Source organism: Schistocerca piceifrons, chromosome 7 (genome assembly GCF_021461385.2).
Source record: "Schistocerca piceifrons isolate TAMUIC-IGC-003096 chromosome 7, iqSchPice1.1, whole genome shotgun sequence".
Lineage (NCBI taxonomy): Eukaryota > Metazoa > Arthropoda > Insecta > Orthoptera > Acrididae > Schistocerca > Schistocerca piceifrons.
The window spans coordinates 83,166,778-83,186,476 of NC_060144.1; the positions used below are offsets into that span (position 1 = coordinate 83,166,778).

Genomic DNA, 19,699 nt, shown 5'->3' on the forward strand with positions numbered 1-19,699 from the left:
AAAACAGAAATTATGCAGCGGACTTACTTTTTTCATTATGTCACATTCTTCTACATCACACTGTCTTTAAAATTTCCACTTCCATGAAACCAAAAAATTACACTGTTATTCTGGTAGCACGCGCTGCGGAATTTGAATCCATGCCAGACGTCATGGACGTTGAAGACCCCTAGAGGTCTCTGCACCATTGTACCGCAATCCGTGGTGGCGCGCGCCTCCTGGCCCACTTTTAGTGTGAGAGCGCCACAGTGGAACATGTGGTTCCAGCGGCCAATAGCGGCACCCCCGATAAGGTACTTAAGCACCTGCCTCTCGCTCAGCCAGTTGGTCTAATCTCGTGTACATCTGTGGACACATCGCCCCGCATCAGACAGCTTACTTACTTTCTTGTTCTGTGTACAAGTAGACATGTTTGTTAGGTTTCCTTGTGACTCTTATTCAATCTTGTTGTTCATTCTGTCCTTCGTTGGTCATGTCCGTCCTCTTCCGTTGTGTTGTTGTCCGCAGGTCCTGCCACGCTTTCCATCATTTCAACCCCACGACCGTCCCAGTCGCAGTTACAACAGTTATTGCCAAAATTAAAAACGCATCTGATTCCATCAGAGGCATGCCTACTACTCCCTCATTCTGCGGTACTAACAATGTTACAAACAGTTTATAAAACAAAAAGTTTACAAACTTTTTTGCTAAAAGAAGAATCTTCACCAAGTTATATCATTATTTTCTAAATGAATCCAGAAATTTAATAAATATTGTCAGATTGTGCAATTAATAATAGGAATTTTAAGTATGCCAGATATTTTGTAATTTCAAATGTTTGTAAAGGAAGAGTAATTTTAACTGTACATACAGAGTTAATACATACCGATTGTAATCAAGTAATTTATTTTTATACATTTTAGCCTCAAATATAATACATCTTATACAAAATAATATGAAATTCATTTAGTTGAACAGCTGAGATAATGTTCACCTATACAAGATTGGAAAAATTTCAAGAAGGGCTGGCAGACAAATGTTCCTGACATCAGTCTGTTATAATTGACATATGAAATGCATTGCTCTTGCATTATCACCCTTTTGAATGACTATCTCTTCTGCAAGAGTCAACATGGTTTCTTCAAAAATCTTGAGAAACTGAGCTTACTCTGTACATTCTTGAGTTTGTGTTGTAGATAATAGCACCCACAATAAAACCTTATTCCTTGCCTTCAAAAAACATTTGAGACCATTCTGCAGTGACGCTTAGTGAACAAAATAGAAACTTATGCAGTGTCAGTCTAGCATTGTGATTGTATTCACAACTTTGTAGTGGATAGAATTCAACACACCACTCTTAATTGGCCAGAATCACTGGATGTAAAATTAATTTTAAGTGTAACCCATGGTAGTGTTACAGGGCCATGTTGTTGTTGCGGTCTTCAGTCCAGAGACTGGTTTGATGCAGCTCTCCATGCTACTCTATCCTGTGTAAGCTTCATCATCTCCCAGTACCTACTGCAACCTACATTCTTCTGAATATGTCTAGTGTATTCATCTCTTGGTCTCCCTCTACAATTTTTACCCTCTATGCTGCCCTCCAATACTAAACTGGTGATCCCTTGATGCCTCAGAATATGCCCTACCACCTAATCCCTTCTTCTAGTCAAGTTGTGCCACAAATTTCTCTCCTCCCCAATTCTATTCAATACCTCCTCATTAGTTATGTGATCTACCCATCTAATCTTCAGCATTCTTCTGTAGCACCACATTTTGAAAGCTTTTATTCTTTTCTTGTCTAAACTATTTATCGTCCATCTTTCACTTCCATACATGGATACACTCCATACAAATACTTTCAGAAATGACTTCCTGACATTTAAATCTATACTCAGTGTTAACAAATTTCTCTTCTTCAGAAATGCTTTCCTTGCCATTGCCAGTCTACATTTTATATCCTCTCTATTTCAACCATCATCAGTTCTTTTGCTCCCCAAATAGCAAAACTCATTTACTACTTTAAACATTTCATTTCCTAATCTAATTCCTGCAGCATCACCTGATTTAATTCGACTACATTCCATTATCCTCATTTTGCTTTTGTTGATGTTCATCATACATCCTCCTTTCAAGATACTGTCCATTCCGTTCAGCTGCTCATCCAGGTCCTTTGCAGTCTCTGACATAATTACAATGTCATCGGTGAACCTCAAAGTTTTTGTTTCTTTTCCATGGATTTTAATTCTAACTCCGAATTTTTCTTTTGTTTCCTTTACTGCTTGCTCAATATACAGATTTAACAACATCGGTGATAGGCTACAACCCTGTCTCACTCCCTTCCCAACCACTGCTTCACTTTCATGCCCCTCGACTCTTATAATTGCCATCTGGTTTCTGTACAAATTGTAAATAGCCTCTTGCTCCCTGTATTTTACCCTTGCCACCTTCAGAATTTGAAAGAGAGAAAGCTTTTGACAATGTTTACTGGAATACTCTGTCTACAAATGCTAGAAATGTAGATTTGCCTTTCCTTGATCTATTTCCTAAGATAAGTCATAGGGTCAGTATTGCCTCACATGTTCCAACATTTCTATGGAATTGAAACTGATCTTCCCCAAGGTCGGCTTCTATCAGTTTTTCCATTCGTCTGTAAAGAATTTGTGTTAGTATTTTGCCGTTGTGGCTTATTAAACTGATAGTTTGGTAATTTTCGCATCTGTCAACACCTGCTTTCTTTGGGATGGTATTTCACCTGTCTCATACATTTTGCTCACTAGATGGTAGAATTTTGTTAGGCTTGGCTCTCCTAAGGTTGTCAGTAGTTCTAATGAAATGTTATCTACTCCTGGGGCCTTGTTTTGACTTAGGTCTTTCAGTGCTCTGTCAAACTCTTCATGCAGTATCATATCTCCTGTTTCATCTTCATCTACATTTTCTTCCATTTCCATAATATTGTCCACAATATTGGCCTCAGGACCATATACTGTCTCAACCCTAAAGTCATCAGGCCTTTTTCCTGGTGTTTTGGCAGATATTTCAAATTTATTTTAAGCAACGCATAAGAGGAGGTAGCCCAAACAGATGCTGTTCACCATGTGTTTGATGTTCTTCGTTGTCAGTGTGCGTCAGATCAGTTTGTTTTTCGTTATGAATGAAATGTTTCTTAAATCAGAATTTTGTGTGTCTGTTTATTGTACTAGTTCATATTAGACTACTGTGATATTATTCTTGAATATATGTTTTAATAATTTTAATAAAAATTTTGTTTGAAATGTATGAGCTTGTATGTGTATGGGTGCTTGTGTATGTGTGCTTTTGGGGACATGCTTGCACATTGATCTGTTGGATGATGTAGGAAGCTTCGTGAGACCGTTTGTAAATGATGATGCTCACAGATGAAGCTGTTGTATGTAGGAAACTTGTAGTGTCAGAAAACTGTAACAAAATGTAGGAAGATATGCAAAGTATCCACACAAGATGCAGAGAGTGGTACTTCAATCTCTCTGCAAATAAGTGTAATAAATGTAATAGATAGACAGAAAGACACAATGCTGTTTGATTACCCAACTGGTAATTATAAGTGGTTACAACACTAAAATTCACATGAGGCATTTTCCTGCACATTATCACTGCACCTCCTCCATTGCTACTTGCAATGGTCATTTGTTGCAGCATGGGAGTACATGACCCATTTATCTCAAGGCTTCCTTCCTTCTTTTAAAACTATTCACATGTTTGGGTTTGTCACTTTGCTGAACAAAAGCAAGAACCCACTTGTCAGCAAATTTCAGTCTTTGTATGTTTTCCACCACAGCTGATTTCTCCACCTGTCCGTGTCATCTTGTTGGAACAGATATCGATAGAAATAGAAGTTTATTGTCTCATAACATACAATTTCAAGCCATTGACTTGAAGTACTGGAGACTCGTCAAAACATAAAAACTGGTTTACAATTTCCCTTATAACACCAGTAATATAATATACAGTACTGAATAATTACTTAATTAAGCAATTAATAATTTTTCTTCAAAAGCAACAAACTTTTAAGATTAACAGTCCTAAATACTTGCTCTCTCCTGCTCAAATTTTCAGGTTGTCATTTATGAATTCTTCTACTAAATAGTAACATTTCTGCACTAGTTTCTCATATAAGGATTTTTTCAGTGTTTCTAAATTTATGCTAAGCAGTTCTCTTCCTTTCACTTTGTTCCAAATTTTCGTACCCATGTAATGTGGAGTTTGAGCATAAAGTTTTAAATGCTGGGTGGGCAGCATAAAATTATTTTGATTTCTGGTGTTGTTATCAGGGTTACTGTGTACAAAGATAATCAGCTCATATATGTATAGTGAGGGAACACTTAGTATATAAAGTGTGTTCAGTGAAAAGGTACAAAATGTCATATTAACCAAACTGGTTGAAATTTGTGCATGGGACTTTGGGATACATAGTGAGACATCACTACGGACGTGAAGGTAGTGTCATCACCTGCCCCTAAAAAATTCAAAGCTGTTCCCTCGGCAGGCAAGGTAATGCTTAACGTCTTTTTTGATATCCAGAGTTTAATATTCATCAGGTTCTTTGAGAATGGAAAGAAAGATTAATGTTGACCTGTACTGTGAGGCACTCAATAGGTTACACTAGTCTATGAAGAGCAAACAGCCTTGGCTGCTCACAGAGGAAGTTATTCTGCTCTGTCATAATGCACGTACACGTTTCCAGGGTTACACATAATGTAATGGCTAGGATCAAGTGGGAGCAGCTTCAGCATCCTCCCTATAGATGGGACATGGCACACTGGGACTTCAAGGTCTGTGTTCCACTTAAAAAACCTCAGAGGGAGGAGCTTCAACTCGATGAAATGGCTCCACTGGCTCCTGTCATAGGTGTAGGAATTCTGAAAACAGGTAATCTTTTGGTTTGTGAAACAATGAAATAGTTCTGCTTGGGCCTCTTGTGATTAGTTTTGAACAGAGACTGCAATTACACCCACAGTGTTGCTTTATCCTTTTCCTTTGAAAATCCTTCATATAAGTCTAAGGGCCTAGAGCAAAAATTTTCAGCATTAGATTACCTTTTTCACAATAAGAATAAAAGTATGATGAGAGAAGTGAAATATTACACACGAAAACAACGTTTGTAGAGCAGTTATTCCTTTTATTTGATTTTGAAAGCTAAAATCATAGAACCAGATACACTGCCAATGCTGTGATTATATCTTTAAATAGAATATTGGGTTCCTCATTTTTAGGGCTGGATGCTTATTTTTGTATATACACTGATGGAAAATAGTGCCAACATTGAAAAATACTTAATGTAGAGTAATTAAATTTTGGAATACATCTGTCTAAGTTACATTTTTAGGTGATTAACATTGCAAGATTCAGGTTAATGTAAGTCATTGCAAAAGTGAAATGCTGGTGGATTAATAACTGCTGTAAACACCAGAATGTTGAATGCAGATGTGCATGCATTGTGTTGTTCAAGTGCTGGATGTCAGTTTGTGGAATGGAGATCCATGCCTGTTGAATCTGGTCAGTCAATACAGGGACAGTTAATGCTGTTTGTGGATGATGCTCGAGTTGCTATCTGGTGAGTCCTGTATGTGCTCAATTGGAGACATATCTGGTAATTGAGCAGGCCAGGGCAACATTTCGACATTGTGTAGAGCATGTTGGGTTACAACTGTAGAAGGGGGGTGAGCTTTATCCTGTTGGAAAACACCCCCTGGAATGCCGTTCAGGAATGGTAGCAAAGCAAGCCGAATCACCAGGCTGATACTCAAATTTGCCGTTAGGGTGCTTGGGATGACTAGAGTGCTCCTGCTGTCATGCAAAATTGCACCACAAACCATAATTCCAGATGTAGGTCCTGTGTGACTAGCATGCAGACAGGTTGGCTCCAGGCCCTCAACTGGCCTCCTCATAACAAACACAGGGCCATCACTGGCATCAAGGCAGAACCAGCTTTCATCAGAAAACATAACAGACCTCCACCCTGCCTTCCAATGAGCTCTTGCTTGACATCACTGAAGTCGTGAATGGCAGTAGTTTGGGGTCATTGGACTGCACACTACAGGGCGTCTGGCTTGGAGCTGCCCTTGAAGTAACTGATTTGTAACAGTTCATTGTGTCTATTGTGTCACTGTGGTGTCAACTGCTGTTCAAATTTCAGCTGCAGATGGAGTACAGTACAGCAGAGCAGTATGTCAAACACAATGGTCTTTCTTCCCAAGAGTGCCATGTGGCCATCCAGAGCCTGCACTTCTTGCAACTGTACTTTCTCATGACCACTGCTGCTAGCATTCATGTACAGTGACTACATTCCTACCAATTTTTTCTGCAATATCACAGAAAGAACTTCATTTCTCTATCTGTATTGCATGACCTTATTAAAACTCTGTAAGCTGTCGACAATGGCATCTTTAAAGGCATTACTGACTAAGATCAACCCACCACACACAATCTCAAAGATAACTATCACTCATGACTGTTACAGTGTATATTGAAAGCAAACCTGACTTACATTCTCATAGTGGCACTACTAGTGCCACTCTTAAGCAACTAGTGCGAAATCTTTCAGATGTAGAAACAGGCCTACCAATTTCCATTTGTCACACAACTTCTTGATGTTGTGATTTTTGCCACACAAATGGAAAGTAGTGCAGCGTAAATCATAAATAACTTCATATAAATAAAACAGCACATAAGATTTCACATTTTATTGGATGTGTTGCATACCAGACTGTTAAAGCATGTTACACCATTTTATTTTGTCAAGTCTGTCTAGCACTGTCTACTGCACAACAGTTTAAATTACTTTATTGATTAAATAGTTGTAGGAAGATGTGACAATGTGCTAGTCTTTCACACAGAGGGAATAGGTAGTAGGTTTATGTTAATACAATCTTCATTCATTTTCCAGTTGCTCTGATGCATTCTTCCGCTGTGCATATGGTGCATGTGTTGATGAGAATGCAGCTTGTGATGGTACCGTACAGTGTGAAGGTGATGGCTCAGATGAAGCCCCTGAGCTCTGTGGGACATCTCCAGCTCCAAAGTGCACACTTCCACTGAAGCATGAAAATGGTGGCTACAAAGTGGTTGGCTGTGAATCTCAATCTTGTGGCCTGGGACCTGGAGCACAAGTACCTTTTGGCACACAGCTGGAGTTCTTCTGTGATGAAGGATATCACATAAGCGGACTCAGTGCGTCCTATTGCTTTGATAAGACCTTCACTCCGCCACCACCAGTTTGTGAGAAGAGTAAGAAATATTATATTTCCAGTACAGTATGTTACTGCATAATATAATGTCACTTAGGTGATAGCCGGCCGGTGTGGCTGAGCGGTTCTAGGCGCTTCAGTCTGGAACTGCACGACCGCTATGGTCGCAGGTTCGAATCCTGCCTTGGGCATGGATGTATGTGATGTTCTTCAGTTAGTTAGTTTCAAGTAGTTCTAAGTTCTAGAGGACTGATGACCTCAGAAGTTAAGTCCCATAGTGCTCAGAGCCATTTGAACCATTTGAACTTAGGTGATAAATTAGTTTACCTAGGTTTTTAGTAATGTTAAATTATTATAAATTATGTGTTACTTTACTTAAGTCTAACACAAATTTTAATTACTGTTACAGCTCAGTGTCCTCCTCTGGTATATGATTCACTTGATATCAAGTGTTTCTCAAGCACTGGCCAGAAGATTCCATGTGATAAACCCATGTCTATTGGCAGCAAAGCACAACTTGCATGTAAAAAAAATTATGTTAAAACTGTGGAGTTCAACTATCCTGCTCTCACGTGCACCAGTAATGGTACATGGGATAACCAACCATTCACTTGTGTTCCAGGTCAGAGTGCACTTCTCTTCATAACCACAACAGGAATAAATATAAAAATCAATGTGGGGATCAAACATGTAATATGTAGAAACAATACAAAAGTGATGAACTATACAGACACAATAATATTTCCAGATGATTGAGTAATTTCAGAAAGTATTAATATTTTATCATATTTTTTTCTCTGATTTCATTGATCTCAGGCGAACATGTGTGATTCTGTTGTGCTGTCATTTCCCTCCACTGATTTGTCACTTACTCTGAGTTGCAGCTTCACTCAACTCCTTTGTCCCCTGTGTTTCTTGTATATTAATATTCCTATTATTATTGTTCTTCCATTCATAGTAGTGTATTAAATTTCTTTCTACATTTCCAGACTACCTTGAAACACTCAGATATGTGCTTCTGGTGATCTGTGGTAGCCAGTAAATTATGTATTTTTATCTTTGACAAAAAACAGTTCATTAAGATTTCATAGTAGTGTGCGTTGTTGTGGAGCTTGAATTTCTTCAGCCAGCTATGTACAGCATGCTTTTGCAGACTCATGTCATCTAATAACAGTGCCTCCAGTGACCTTATCTAAGCTGCACTAGTCTACTAGTTACAAAGAAGAGTGAAACTAATGGTGATGTATCTCATATGAGGTCCCTGCACTCTGAACATTTCTAGCTTCCAAGTGGGCACTTCCACTGAAGCATGAAAATGGTGGCTACAAAGTTCTTGGTTGTCGATTTGAAGCTTGTAGTCTCATCCCAGCATGTAGTTGAAGTTATTCTGTTGTGAAAAGACGGTAGTGAGAATGTGGGACATATGGCCAGTACTAAACCTTTGCCGGCCAGGAGTCAGTACAGTTCCAGCCAATCTCTGATTATATCAAAATGTCAGATTCAAAAACAGCAAATGATGTTTCTGGTTTGTTCTGCCAGTGTCAGTCAATCATTGTTTTTGTCAGTGGTGTTCAGCCTGAAAGTTGGCAAACATCTGCTATCTCCACTCACCCAGTACTGCAAACACTTAAAGTCTAAATGGGTTCGTGAAGGGACATGAGAGTGATGAGAGGCAGGGGAATACTTATGCCTGCTTCATATGCTGGATTTTCTGTGGCTTGAGATAACACACCACTAGCTACCTTCATTATGACACAACTGCTTTAAATTTTTAGAAATAAGAATTTTATGGGGATTCTTTCTTTCTCTTTATTTGTATTTGCCAGTTAATTTTGTTTATCAGTAAATGGGTAATCCCCTACAATCTTAATTATATGTTCATCAGTCATGGTGGAAAACATAGTTTTTCTCAGATACTAAAGAGCTGGAGTCTGCAAAGTAATTTTCAGTATATAATGATTTATGATAAAAGTGTTAGAGCAAACACAAATGTTTGTAGATGAAAACCAGGGTGGACGAGAAGGAAAATTAGAGAAGCGAGTACACAATGACAAATATGCAAGAGAGAAATTATGAAAGAGATAAACTACAGAGAAGGATACAGTGAAAGGATTAAAAGTCAATAGCAGACCTTAGAAGACAGGAGGATGCTGAAAATCTCTGAAGAAGAGTAGGAGAGAAGAAAGGAAAGAAGGCAGAGGTTTTGAGGGGAAAAAGAATTCCCAATCCATATAGAGGGACTGTATCACATGAAAGGGAACCTTCTCCCCCCCCCTCCTCTGGCAAAGGGTATTTTAGCATTATGGGGTGAGGTGGAGGAAGTTTCCAGAACAGAAGTATCACCAAATGATCTAATTTTCTGAACTTGTTTCCTGGAGAAATATCATTGCTAACTCTTCTGTCCATACCAGAATTGAGAGGAGGACCAAAGCCAGAAGCATGTGAGGGAGGGAAAGAGGAGAGAGTAATGCAGGACAGGCTACAGTTGTTTAGAGATCGATCTTGATAATCTTTACGTTTGCAAAATCAGGGCCTTTTGTATACATAATATGAAAGTATAAACTGTTTATTAAATTGTTTGTTTATGGACAGTGCACCAACTGAACTCATAATACTTACTGTTTTCATAATCAGTCTTTGGATGACCACCCCTTTTTCATTTAGTTAAGTAATGTATAATTCTTTTCATAGTCTTTCGGATTGTAATAAAACTGATCAGTAGTACTGGAAGAGATAATGTGTTGAACTAAAGTAAACGATTCTGGTCTCTCAGTTGTTATTATCAGAAGGACCACAAGTATTAATGTAATGATATCAATAAAACTTGTTTGAATTAATATGGTTATGCTTTAAAATAATTTCTACAATGTAAACTAAAAGCACTTACATTATGACAGTCTCAACATTATCGCTCTGGATGTTTCCATGCTGGTCACTTATTGAATTTTATCATTAATCGAAAGTTGTAGTCAGGAAGTTAATATTCAATTTGTATGAAATTCCATTTCTAATAACAGATACCAAAAGTTCATGCCCCCACTTCCTTCCTCCTCTGCCGAAATCCATTGGTTCTTGTGCTGTTTCTAGCTGCTCTATTTAAAAGGCTTTTGTTTTATAAATTTATTAGCCTTTAGCTTAAAATACACCACTTCTATGCACATTTAGTCCCTAGGCAGGTCGTTAAGTATTCATGATAACTATCTCAATATAAATGAGCTAATTTTCCTGATACTCATGTCAGATGTGCAAAACAGTTCTGAGTCATCCATATGGAAATAAATCTCCAAATGTTACAGCAGTACTGAGATAGTTATAAAGTGGTCATTCAGGCAGTTTTAAATCTTAAAAAATAAGTTATGTATAGATTTGTGTTATTATACCAGTTTAGTATTTTGTAAAAGAGAATCTACTGGGCATTACTCAGGGCACACATTCCATAAAATTAGTATGTACATATTAACATATGGAGTGTTTTTTTTTTACTGTAAATAATGTAAATATTACTTGAACTTGGCAGTGAACTTCTGACATTACTGTAAGAATAATATACATATATATCTGTTATACAGAAATGAGTGTTTGCTCGTTACCTGTATCTATCATTTGTAAAGGAGTAAAAACTTAACAGAAAAATTCAAATAAAAACTGCAAATGATGCAGATTTGTATATTGATTATTAAACATGCATGTACATTAGCTTTCTTTAAAATAAATGCATTCATGTTAACTACCAGGCTCCCTTAAAGGAAATTCCAGCTTGGAATAGCAATAAAAAGGATAGATTGCTGCTTACTATGAATATAACGCATTGAGTTTCAGACAGGCAACATGAAAAGACTATTTCACACTTAGCTTTTGGCCAAAGCCATCTTCAGAAAACACATGCACACACAGAAGAAGAAGAAGAAGAAGAAGAAGAAGAAGAAGAAGAAGAAGCAGGAACAACTCAGGCACACATCTCTGCTTTGGCCAAAAGCTGAGTGTGAAACAGTCTTTTTGTTGCGCCAGTCTGGAACTCAGTGGATCATCTTTATGGTGAGTAGCAGTGTATGTGCATGATTTATTTATCTATTTCTAAAAGCTTTATTATTTACCTGATAATTTATATTTTGTTAGAGGTACACTGATGATTATAAAATACAATCTGTTTATAAATTCTGCCAGTAAGAATAAACATTAAAAAAAATCATTGGAGAATCAGTAACCTCTTTGCTGTAGTTTGTGATGTTTAATGTTGGATATTACAGTGGTGATGGGATCAAAATTGTTATTCTGAAATGTTATTCATAAAGTAAAATGTTATTAATGCAGATGCCTTTCCACAACTGCACCTTCTACTCAACATTTACAATGTTTTCATGAAGAAAAATGGTTCAAAATTCCTACAGTCCTAATTTATGTAGCACAAATATTCAAGTGAATGTAAGATAAAATACCTCTCTTGTACAGTCAGCAGAAAACTTGCTAAAGTATAAATAGTAATAAAAAATTCATTCCAGCCCAATGTGTAACATTCAATAACTCAAATATAAAGGTCAAACTGAGTGACTGACTGTGGCACCTTTGAAAGTGTGTGTCTATAATAAAATGGGTTTGTATGTACTTACAAAATTGCACTTTCAAAAGAGAAAGTCAAGATTATAGTGTACTGGTCCCACATTATTATTATTATTATTATTATTGCTTTATTGTGGGTAGTTATTATATTATTTTATGGTTTGAGTAACTGAAAGGTGAGAAATGTGCTTCGTAAAAACATAGTTAAGTGCCAAACTGAAGATTCAAAGGTCGGGGTGGGGGATGTAATTGCCGGTCACTTACTCCAGTCATAGCACCACTGTTTGTTAATATGAAGAATTTGGAGTTCCATTGCATTTCAGGGCCCAGATTTAACAGTAGGTTCACTTTTAACTGGCTAGGAAGTCAGTGCAAAAGTAGATGAAAAGCAAGAGTATATAGCCTCCTCGAGAACCGTGCCTAGTATAGCACTGTTGTGCTCAAATTTAACTTCCCAGTTAATGACAGCTTTACACTTCATTACTGGCTGGAGTGGCTGTGCGGTTCTAAGTGCTACAGTCTGGAACCGAGCGACCACTATGGTCGCAGGTTCAAATCCTGCCTAGGGCATGGATGTGTGTGATGTCCTTTTGTTAGTTAGGTTTAATTAGTTCTAAGTTCTAGGCGACTGATGACCTCAGAAGTTAAGTCGCATAGTGCTCAGAGCCATTTGAACCACTTCATCCTACAGAAAAAAAAACTTCAAAAATATTTCGGGATGTAAATTACAACCATATGTATTCATACCACTGTCTTCTTAAAATATTAAAATTAACAATAAAAATAAATTTTGGGTGAATCGGGATGAATTCAATTACAATTTGAAAGGAATGTGTAATTTTGTTTTTACATGTCTGCTAGCTGTAGATCATTTGTATAAGATAGCTAACATTTAACAAAAAAAAATTTCATTCCTCAGAAATAATCATATACTGGCATTATTGTAAATGTGACTCTTCAGACAAACAAAGAGGGGAAATGGAAAATGACATAAGTGCAAAATCTGACATTTATTAGGAGAATGAGAAAGCAGTTTATCTGTTTACATAACTGATTTGGACTGAAAAGTTGAGAAGGTATTGAAATACCACAGAATTATGCCACTTGCCACATCACCACTAAAAATAATGAAACAAATTAGAAAATAAGTTCTTTCTTATGAGTGTTCAAAGTATTGTACCAGGAAACTGTTTCTAAGTGCCAATAGGAAATATTTTGTGAATGATTCTTGCAAAGAAGAAACCAGCAAACAGCCACATTTAATAATGCAGTTTATTTAAACAAATAATGCCGTTACAGGTACTGAACTGGCAGGTTCATCATTGGAGAGCTGTTCATGTTTGTATTATATTTGTTGTTGTTTACATTAGCTGTTGGTTGTTTTTTTTTCCAACAACTAATGGAAACAACAACAAATGTAATGTAACTTAAATGTGAACATCTGTCTGGGAATTAACTTGTTGGTTTGAATCTGGTAACAACACTGTTTGTGTAAATAAATAACATTATTAACAGTGGCCGGTTGCTGTTTTCTTCTTTGCAAGACTCAAATTGTATTTTGCATGTGGTCACAGTCTCTCAAACATCAATAGCAGGAACAAATTTTTTGTTCCAAGTGACATAAATACTGAGGTGCTATGTTTTATTTGCGACAATATAAGTATGGAAATACAGCATTAGATTTTTAACTAGCAGGACTGTACTCAACAGAAACAACTTTTTGTATTCTAAATTTTGGAACACCAGAGGGAGGCGCAGCTCAACACAGAGATGATGCACTATCTACTAACCTATGTTTGAAAGACTTTCTCCATGGTTTGGCATCTGGATCAAGTCAAGGGGCATGCAACACAGTACCAAGAACACAACAGCACAGAAAATGAAGTTTGTGAAAAATGACACTTTAAGCATTATCCATTGCCACTCTTTATACGCAAAACAGATAAAAATATGTGATGCTTTCATTAGCATTCCCTTCCTTGAGGAGGGAGACGAATAGGCAGAAGAATGTTAGAAGAGTAGGGCAGGTCACTGTGCCTAGGATAAGCAGGATACAAAAAGAAGGGAGATATTTGTCTCACCTCATCCTCGAAACAGGTTGATCGTTCTCATCTTAGAGTCTAATGTAATTGCATAGGTAAAAGACTCGACTCACCAAGCAGTGGCAGGAGAACATACACACACACACTAAAAGGTTTACTTACACAAGCTTTTCGAGTCAGTGGCTCCTTCTGGCAAAGGGTTGAAGGAGAAGGAAGAGGGGTAAAGGAAAAGGACAGGAGAGGTTTAGGAAAGTGGGTACAGTTCAGAAAGGTCACGCAGAATCTGGAGTCAGGTGAGACTTACTGGATAGGATGAGAAGCAAAGACTGATTGTTAGGGACTGCACTGGACAAGACTCAAAACTGGAGAGCTTAAAAGTGGAGGACAGGGTAGTATGCAAGACAAAGATTACTATTAAAACGTCATGCATAAGAGTGAAAAGCTAAGTGCATTGTACACAACAGAGATGAGAGTTGGACAGCGAAAAATAGACAAGTCAGATAACGAAAGATGTAGAAAACTAAAATCAAGTCAAGAAAGGAGTAGTTACTGTGAAGAAATGCTGAGATGGAAAGAATTAATGTAGATAAGGCCAGGTGGATGGTGAGAACCAAGGACATATTGTAGCGCTAGTTCTCACCTGCGGAGTTCTCAGAAACTAGTGTCTGGAGGAAGAATCCAAATGGCACGTGTGGTGAAACAGGCACCGAGGTGATGACTGTGATGCTGTAGAGTATGCTCTGCAACAGGATATTGTGTATTGGCAGTATAGACCCTCTGTCTATGCCCATTCGTCTTGACTGATAACTGGGTGGTACTTGTGCCAATGTATAAGGCTGAACAATGTTTACATAACAGCTGTTATATGACGTGTCATTTCACAGGTGGCTCTCCCTTTGATAAAATTTTTTTTGCCGGCTACAGGGCTGAAATAGGTAGTGGTAGGAGGGTACATAGGGTAAGTCTCACAGTAGGGACAGTTACAGGGATAGGAGCCATAGAGTAGGGAGATGGGTGCAGAAGGAGCGTAGGGTCTGACAAGGATATTGCGGAAATTGGGAGGGCAACAAAATTCTATTCTAGGTGTGTCAAAATCTCAGACAGAATAGATCTCATTTCAGGGCATGATTTTAAGAACTTGTTGCCTTGTTGAAGTAGCTGATGAATACATTCAAGACCAGGATAATACTGAATGACAAGTAGTGTGCTCCGAAATTGTGTTTTGGAGGGATTAGAAGTACTAGTATTGGATGTTATGGCCCTTGAAATCTGCTTTTGAACTGGGCTGGTGGGATAATTATGTCCAGTGAAGCCTGAGGTGGAAATGGTGGTGTATAGCTTTAAAGAGTCTGCAAGAGAACAAATGTTTGCTTTGAATGCCAAGGCTGTATGGGAGAGAACATTTGACATGGAAAGGATAGCAACTGTCAACATGTAAGTACTGTAGTTTGTTAGTAGGTTTAATGTAGACAGAAGTGTGTAGTAGGCCCTCAGTGAGGATGTGATCAACATCAAGGAAAGTGACATGGGATTCAGAATAGAACCATGTTGAATTTAACTGGGAGAAATTACTCAGAGATTCTAGGAATTTTAACAGGTTGGCCTCACCATGAGTCTATATGACAAAGATATAATCAATGTATCTAAATCATAATGGGCTGAAGGCTTATGGATCCCAGGAAAGCCCCTCCAAGTGACCGATGAAAAGGGTGGCATAGGAAGGAGCCACCCTGGTTCCCATTCTGTACCCCTCATATGTTTGTATGTGTGCCCCTCAAATGAGAAGTAATTGTTGGTAAGTATAAAGTTGATTAAGATGAGCAAGAAGGATGTCATAGGTTTGGAATCAGGTGGGTGCTGACTGAGGAAATGTTCAACAGCAGACAGACCATGTGTATGGGTTATGTTGGCAAAGAGAGAGGTGGCATAAATGGTGTCAAGCAAGCTGTGTGGCAGGCGGGGGGCAAGCATGTATTACAGATGCTCCAGGAAATGGTTGGTATCTTTAATATATGAGGGAAGCCTTCATACTATGGGTTGCAGTTGCTGATCAACAAAGGCAAATATGTGCTTGGTGGGTGCTTTGAAGCCACAAACCATAGGACGGCAGGATGACTCTGTTTGTAGATCTTACAAAGAAGGTAAAAGGTAGAGGTGGGGTAAGAAGTTCTATGGATTGAGGGGCCTGAAGTTTTTAGGAGGGACTGCAGGTCAGTTTGAATCACAGGGGTGGGATCTTGATGGCAGTTGCTGGATGTAGAGGTGTCAGACAGCTGGTGTAGGCCTTCACTAACATGCTCCTATTGGTCAAGTACCACAATGGTAGGTCCTCTGTCTGCTGGGAGTTTAATTATGAAATCATCAGCTTTTACCTTGAGTTCTTCGGAGGACAGGTTAGAGTCATGTTGTAGGTAACTGAGGAAGGGTTGTGAAGCAATGCCGGATGTGAGGAATTCTTAGAAGACTTGTAAGGGATGATTTTGATGTAGTGGTGATGGAGCAAGTTGGGATCATGGTCAGAGCCGTTCAAGGCAGGGTTCAATGTAAAGTTTGCTGTTGGAAAAGTTTTTGGATTGGGTTGCAAGGTGATATTTCCAGTTGACATTACGTGCAAAGGAAAGTAGGACCTTCACCAGAGCATCATGATTAAGTGCAGGTTTAGGGCTGAAAATGAGACCTTTGGATAGTACAGATAATTCAGGAGGGGTGAGTGCTTTAGATGAGAGGTTGAGAACACTGTATTGTTGTGACTGGCTCTTGTGATAATTGTGATTATGTTTTAGTAGTAATCTCGGTCTTCCATATTACCCTGTCTTCCACTTTTAAGCTCTCAGGTTTTCAAATCTCATTCAGTGCAGTCCCCAATCATCAGTCTTTCCTTCTCATCCCACCAGGTAAGTCTTCCCTGACCCAGTCACTTTTCTGAACTGTACCCCTCTTCCAAAACCTCTCCAAGCCTTTTACTTCACCCCTCTTCCTTTCCTTCTGCTGGATGGAGGAACCACTGGCTCCAAAAGCATGCATAAGTTAAAACTTTGTGGGCGTATCAGTGTGCTCCCTCCTGCCATTGCTTGATGAGTAGATTTTTTAATTTGTCCAATTACGTTATATTGCCAAAGATTGATAATTTTCATTGTCATATTACAGTCTGAGTGATCTGCCCTTTCTTCCACAACCTCCCTCCCTCCTTTGTCCGCAGCTTGTGGTCTAGTGGCTAGTGTTGCTGTCTCTCTATCACGGGGTCCCGGTTTCGATTCCTGGCTGGGTTGCAGATTTTCTCTTCCCAGGGACTGGGTGTTTGTGTTGTCCTCATCATTTTATCATCATCATCATCATCTCCCCCCTCCCTAAGGAAGTAACTATTAGTTCTGAAAGTTAGGAATTTGTGTGTATGTTTGCAGTACCGATATTTCATGTCCTGAAGAAAACTAAGGCCAGCAATTTTAAAATCATTGTCAGTAATTTTTCCTTTTTTATAGAGTATGTGAAACAGAAGCTGCCATTGCCCCTCTTTGTGAATGAGGAAGATGAACAACAACACCAGAATGGAGATATGGTGATGGTGAATGCATATGATACTCCCGGATATAATGGAAGAAGCAACAAAAAAGAGAATACAGAAACATTGAAAAATCAGGAACATAATGGGATAATCAATGAAAGACTGTGATAGAAGTGATAGAATTAGTGACCCTTGTGGTGAAATTGAACAGTGGCAGATAATGTGGCCAGCAACTGACACTCTTTGTCTGGATATACAGCAGAAGCTGTCTTACCTGTTGCCGGCCGGAGTGGCCGAGTGGTTCTAGATGCTACAGTCTGGAACCGCGCAACCGCTGCGGTTGCAGGTTTGAATCCTGCCTCAGGCATGGATGTGTGTGATGTCCTTAGGTTGGTTAGATTTAAGTAGTTCTAAGTTCTAGGGGACTGATGACCTCAGAAGTTGAGTCCCATAGTGGTCAGAGCCATTTGAACCTTACCTGTTATGGAGGGTTCAGTTAACACTCAGTACTATTAACTCCTCTCCATTTTAAAGTGAGTGCAAGAAAGTTTTTAAAAACAATTATGAAAACTATGGAAGATCAATTTAGAAAAATGATAATGTGAGCAGTAATAGTTGTTATTAAATTTAAGCTCTGAGGAAAGCAGGAGGATTTATACAGATGAAACATCATTACAACCTTCCTGTGCATTAGTGCTGAAAAATACTGCCCAGCTTATAATATAAAGTACATAGCCATGCAAACCAAATGTGTGGGTTAATTATTATCTGATCACGAACTGCTTTGCTGAGTTGTGATACTACTGGAAAATATCCCCTGCCATCCACTTCAAAGCAGTTTGCAGAGTATAGATGCAGATCTAAAACCATGTTTCCTAAAGATTTCCATGTTTTTGCCTGTATTGCTTGAACATGTTGGGGTCCATAATAATTATAAGACTTATGTTAACAATAATTATTTGTTAGGTTAATCTTTCTCATCATACATGTAAAGACTAAAATAATGCAGAACATAAAATAAAAAATGTAATTATTAAAATGTTGCAGAATGTGGAAAACCAATTCCAAAAGGGCAAACATATGTCCTTAATGGAAGGCCTGTATTAGCTGGGGAGTTTCCATGGCATGTTGGTATATACTTACTTGAAAATGGTAAATTTGAACAAAAGTGTGGTGGATCCATCATAAAAAGAAAGCTGGTTTTAACTGGTGAGTCATTTGCAAGTTAAGTATTCACTACACTGTGTGTTATTTTGCATTATGTTCTGTTTAATGTATTCTACATTGCATTACACACAGTCATTCAAGCTTCTCTGAAGACAGTAAGTCTTTAATTTGTTCACTCCCTCTTTAACTCCCTGAAAATCTTAGGCTTATACATCTTAACTGACTCCTGCATCTCATTGTTCATTTGCCTCTCATTTTGTTGTAGTTGTCCTCCCTTCATCCAGGAAATTTATCTGACCTTCCTGACAAATCCTCATAAAATCCCAGTCTGTACAATGTGGAAAGACTATGAACAATGGGAAAAGACTACGCACAACGGAAAGAGCAAAGATAACCATACACAGTACAACTGAAGTGGTGAGCTGATGACAGGCACACAAACAAGCTCTAAAACATACTCCTCAGCTTTCTCACAGTAAAGCTAGAACTTCCAGATATTGTTTAAATATTCCATAACTTTTTGTTATCATATCTTTACCACTGTGTGTGTTGAAATCATTGTATAAGGAAATGTTAGACCCCTAGTCAGTTAGAGGTAATATACAGAATTCTTTCTGGTTGACTCATGTTTTAAAAATGTTGTCTGTAGAAAGAAAAGAAAGAAAGAAAACTTGAATATGGAGAAGACAGGAATTTTATCCTCAGCACCATAGTTCCAAGATTGTGATTTTAAGGAAACCATAAGTATCAATATGACAGACAATCTTATCAACTGAAAGTAGGAGATGAGGTACTGGCAGAAGTAAAGCTGTGAGGACGGGTCATGAGTCGTGCTTGGGTAGCTTAGTTGGTAAAGCACTTGCCCGCGAAAGGCAAAGGTCCCAAGTTCGAGTCTCGGTCCGGCACACAGTTTTAATCTGCCAGGAAGTTTCATATCAGTGCACACTCCACTGCAGAGTGAAAATCTCATTCTGGAATCTTATCAACATCCATGCAGGATTTCAGTGAAGCATTGCCTGCAGTTCAGCACTGGCCACCATTAAATTAAACACTGTGAAACAAGAATGTCTGATTTATGACCCAGGTCAGTACATATTGCAGGCAGTTAATTCAGCTATTAACTACAGAAACATCTGGCAACACACTCATCGCAATGTGCACATGTGTAAGATCTCTCTTTGACGTCCAGCAGGAGCCACTGTGCACTAGTCCCCTCAAAGTGTGAGTCC

The 19,699-nt window shown here is 38.4% G+C and overlaps 1 protein-coding gene across 1 annotated transcript in view; it reads left to right on the forward strand.

Annotated features, from left to right (window-relative positions):
- The window catches only part of LOC124804900 (modular serine protease-like), a 244,827-nt gene that overhangs the window by 170,463 nt on the left and 54,665 nt on the right, over positions 1 to 19,699 (forward strand). The window contains exons 6-8 of the mRNA XM_047265273.1: positions 6,902 to 7,242; positions 7,612 to 7,824; positions 18,351 to 18,512. Of these exons, the coding sequence (XP_047121229.1) occupies positions 6,902 to 7,242; positions 7,612 to 7,824; positions 18,351 to 18,512 (716 nt within the window). The remainder of the gene's footprint in view (positions 1 to 6,901; positions 7,243 to 7,611; positions 7,825 to 18,350; positions 18,513 to 19,699) is intronic.